The sequence below is a fragment of the Macrobrachium rosenbergii genome, chromosome 41, assembly GCF_040412425.1.
Source record: "Macrobrachium rosenbergii isolate ZJJX-2024 chromosome 41, ASM4041242v1, whole genome shotgun sequence".
Classification (NCBI taxonomy): Eukaryota; Metazoa; Arthropoda; class Malacostraca; order Decapoda; family Palaemonidae; genus Macrobrachium; species Macrobrachium rosenbergii.
The window spans coordinates 76,163,838-76,168,837 of record NC_089781.1 but is presented as its reverse complement, the minus strand read 5'-3'; the positions used below and the strand labels follow the sequence as shown (position 1 = coordinate 76,168,837).

General features: G+C 37.4%; 1 protein-coding gene across 1 annotated transcript in view; it reads left to right on the top strand.

The window, feature by feature from the left end:
* The window catches only part of LOC136827224 (uncharacterized), an 11,224-nt gene extending 7,739 nt beyond the window's left edge, over nt 1-3,485 (top strand). Inside the window, exon 2 of the mRNA XM_067084995.1 lies at nt 2,768-3,485. Within this exon, the coding sequence (XP_066941096.1) occupies nt 2,768-3,485 (718 nt within the window). The remainder of the gene's footprint in view (nt 1-2,767) is intronic.
* Nucleotides 3,486-5,000: the final 1,515 nt, after the last annotated feature.

The following is a 5,000-nucleotide window of genomic DNA, read 5'->3' as shown; positions in this document are numbered from 1 at the left end:
GCAATTATTATGTGACCTAACTTTGTTACTCTGCCTGATTTCGCATTTGGGTTTTGTAGATTAAATCAGTCTCTCTCTCTCTCTCTCTCTCTCTCTCTCTCTCTCTCTCTCTCTCTCTCTCTCTCTAGCAATTATCATTTCATCTAACTTTTTCAATCTCCCTGATTTCGAATATGGTTTTTATCGTTTAATACTCTCTCTCTCTCTCTCTCTCTCTCTCTCTCTCTCTCTCTCTCTCTCTCTGCTTCTGCCTGTGCTAAAAAGATTTAAGGCAGTATTACAGGTAACAAGCTTCATTTTTGGAACCGCTGAGTGCAAATTTTTTCAATAAATGAACATCTGTATACAGGGATACGCACTGTGTAACCACTATGACAGTTTACACGTAAGAGACTCCGTATCTGTTTACCGACGTGCTGACAAGCTCGTTCACTCTCACCACCGGCGACTGTGTAATTATGTTAAAAAAGTATTCTTTGTTTCGAGATTAGGACTGCGTATAACGTCACTAAGGTCGAGATTTGCCCCCTGATCCTCTCTTACATTGCCGTTGTGTACGGCTGCATGTGCACGCTAGAATTAAAAATAAATTTCCATAAGAACCGAGATGACTGAATCTAGCAGAAAAAGTGTGGTAATGTCATCTTTCAGTCAATCTTGAAGAAACGCTAATTTGATACGGTTAGGTTATTCCATGTTAGGTTAGTTTAGGTTTGGTTAGATTTAAGGTTAAATCTTGCTCCTGTTTAGGAAGCCCTCTGTCAATAATTATAATAGGCGACGTTTCTCTTTATGAGGCCTTTTGTCAACCGAAAATATCAGAGAATATTATGAAATCTGCTTTATTGAAATTTCCTTTCTATAACAGAGTTTCTTACACATTTCCAGATCATACAATATGATCTCAGTATATCCTTTTGTGTCAAATATAATATAATATAATACACTACCTAACGGACCTGGCTTTTCTTTAAATACTGCATCTGTACTTAATTTCTCTCCCAAAGCAAGTGGTAATCCTCACTGGATTTTCTTTCAACATCTTCGTAAAGAAAGCCGGCTTATGCGGGATTAAGTAAGACTGCGCCAGAATATTCATACTGTTTGGATCCTAAGTGGGTCCTGGGTAAACCGTTCTCGCACGGAGGCCATCGAGCCAGTAGTATTTGCCAAAGCAAATTAGAAATAAACTGAACTATTAAAAGGCTACTAAATCCATTCAGATATTAATAGATCTACTGTACTCGGAAACGTCTAAACTGTCCAACAGTATTTGCTAAACAGATTTTGACATTTTAATATGTTGACCGTTTGGTGCGATAATATATTACACAATGATTACGGGCTGCTTCTAGGAGCAAGAGCTCGTGCTAGTACTAGCAGCTTCATCTAATAACAGCGACCAAACGATAAAGTAGGTTACCTTAATTGAGATTTAAGAATAGGGGTAAAATTCAGTGAAATAAGTTGCATTCAAGTTTAAGTATATATAGGCACCTAGAAAAAATAGTTTACTTTTGCCTTTAAAGTTGAAGAAGTAATTTATAAAAATATAACTTGCAGCCTCCACGTAGCTGCAAGAAGAATGCAAAGAATGGAGGTATTGAAGTTCACATACTCCATAATTTTGGAGGAAAAGGAGAAGCGATAACTGCAGTTGATGAAAAAGAATATAAAAATTAGTCATAATTAGATGTGACATAATATTCGGAATAAGTCAGCCATAACTTAACAAAAAAAGGTCGGGAGTTCATCTGGAAAGTCAAATACTCTGGAAAAAACAACAGGATTGCCGATAACGGGGGTGATTCTGAAAATCATCCCATCTATCTAGAGGGTGAAAATTACTTATTTTTACATGATAATCACTACAGTGAGGTAGGCAATCCCGAAGAATATTAAACGCTACCAAACATGGAAATGATTTTGAACATCATTCTGTCAATCCTTATCCCATTTTTGCGTGGAAACGGCAAAGAGGTTTGTCATCGAGTTCTCTCTCTCTCTCTCTCTCTCTCGCTTCTCTTGCTTTGCTTCACTAATTATTCATATTTATTACTATAATGTTTTCAACATAATTTTGCGTGTGTATCTTACATATGAACGTCTACATTTTTGCCCTCTCTCTCTCTCTCTCTCTCTCTCTATCTATATATATATATATATATATATATATATATATATATATATATATATATATATATATATATATATATATATATATATATATATATATATATATATATATATACTATATATATATATATATATATATATATATATATATATATATATAATCTTGCTTTGCTTCATTAATTATTCACATTTTTTACTTCTAATGTTTTCCATATAATTTTGCGTATGTTAAGTATAAACTTGTAGTTTTTTCTACTCTCTCTCTCTCTCTCTCTCTCTCTCTCTCTCTCTCTCTCTCTCTCTCTCCTTCCGCCATGTGTTATAGGACAGTGCAATCAAAATTTTATGGTGAATCAACATCTTTACTCATTCTCTTCGGTGAACCTGTCTAAAGTGAAGATTTTTCCCTGTCTCTTTCTCTCTCTCTGTTTCTCTTTTACTTCTTCAGCAATAAGATCAAACAATCCATCCCGAGGATCCGACACAAAAGATTCGCGAATATTTTCGTTCCGTTCTGATTAACCGGGTCGTTTTTTACGCGGGGATTACCGCCTTGATGCTTGCTGCGCCTCTGCATATTTCATCACATCGCCTTTCGTTCGTTCGTTCGTTCGTTCGTTGGAGGTTGTAGGAAGCCGCGCCGCCTCCGGCCATCATGTCCTGCTGCTGCTGCTGCTGCCTCTGCTCGTTCTGCTACTGCTACTTCTCCTGCTGCTACCGTTACTTCTTCTACTGCTACTTCTCCTTCTGCTACCGTTACTTCTTCTACTACTACTTCTCCTTCTGCTACTGTTCCTTCTTCTACTGCTAATTCTCCTACTGCTACCGTTACTTCTACTGCTACTTCCTCTACTGCTACTTCTCCTACTGCTACCGTTACTTATTCTACTGCTACTTCTCCTACTGTTACTGCTACTTCTTCTACTGCTACCGTTACTTTTTCTACTGCTACTTCTCCTACTGCTACCGTTACTTCTTCTACTGCTACTTCTCCTACTGCTACCGTTACTTCTTCTAGTGCTACTGTTATCTCTACTGCTACTTCTCCTACTGCTACCGCTACTTCTCCTACTGTTACTGTTAATTCTACTGCTACTGTTACTTCTCCTACTACCACTGTTATTTTTACTGCTACTTCTCCTACTGCTACTGCTATTTCTCCTACTGCTACTGTTACCTCTCCTACTGCTACTTCTACTGCTACTGTAGCTACTACTACTGCTACTTCTCATACTGCTACTGTTACTTCTACTGCTACTGCTACTTCTCCTATTGCTTTTACTGCTACTGCTGATGAACTGTATCCCCTTATACCTATCTCCCCCTTTTTCTCGGTCCATCATACTTAGACACCACAATGACTGAATAAACTAGAACTGGCGTCGCAACGTCTAGGTTATTAACGCTGTAATGAAATTAAATAGGAAAATAAAAAAAAATTAAAAGGAGTTTCGTAAAATAAATATCTTAAAGTGTCTATTATGTATATATATATATATATATATATATATATATATATATATATATATATATATATATATATATATATATATATGTATGTATGTATATGTATGTATGTATGTATGTATGTATGTATGTATATAATATATGTATATATATGCATGCATACACAGTACATATGTTTATACACATGTATAATACTCTGTAAATAAATATATGTTATACATACAACAACACATACTGTACATGTATATGATCTAAATCTTGTTGAGGAAGCCCGCCTCCCTAATAATATTACCATCCTCCCGGAGAATCGTAGCAAGGATACAATGTCCATCTTTGTCGCAACCACGAGAGATGAACCTATTTCTTAAATCCTCAATACTGGGACATTCGACGCTAAGATTGATGCAGTTCGCTTCTTTTTTGTCTTCTCTGACTGAGGCTACTATACAGTTGCTATTAACAGTTGATTTATGAAAATCTGGCTATAAGGCCAAACACTGGGGCACTTTTAACCATTTAGTGTCAAAGACGAAAAGAGCGAGTTAATGTGGTTGGACAGCTAAATGGAAGAAAGGATGGATGAGATAGAGTAAAAAAGATTTCAAAAGTGGGTGTAGCTAGGGACCGAAGGGACGCTGTAAACAACCTTTGGTAATGTACACAGTGCACCACACGATTTGCACTGACTGTACATGAGCTATTGGCAGTTGGTTTCATACACATTTGGCTATTAAGTTAGGTATTAGGCCAAACACTGGGGCACTTTCAGCCATTCAGTGTTTAAGGTGAGTGGTTAGATAGCAAGATAGAAGAAAGGAAATGGAAAAGTTAAGTATATCTTAGTTTTACCAGACCACTGAGCTGATTAACAGCTCTCCTAGGGCTGGCCTGAAGGATTAGACTTAATTATTACGTGGCTAAGAACCCATTGGTTACCTAGCAACGGGACCTACAGCTCATTGTGGAATCCGAACCACATTATAGCGAGAAATTAATTTTTATCACCAGAAATAAATTCCTCTAATTCCTCACTAGCGGCTGGAGAATCGAACTCGGGCCCACCGAGTGGAAGCAGAGATAAAGTAAATGGTTAGAAAGTGGGTGCATCTAAGGGTCGAATGGACGCTGCAAGCAACCTTTAGTGATGCCGTCAGTGCACCACAAGAGGTACGCTGACGGCACTACCCCATACGGGGGCTATTAACAATGTTATTGCCACCAGTATTACTGTTTCTACTGTTACTGCTTTGGCCTCTGTAATAGCGTGTTCCAATTCTGCACAATTTTTTTTTATGAAAACCGTTTACTTTTCCCAGTGGAAGTAATTAATCTCGCGACAAACGTTTAGTCATTCTGGGTGTCTGTTATATCCTGACCCTAACAGCGTTCGCCACTGG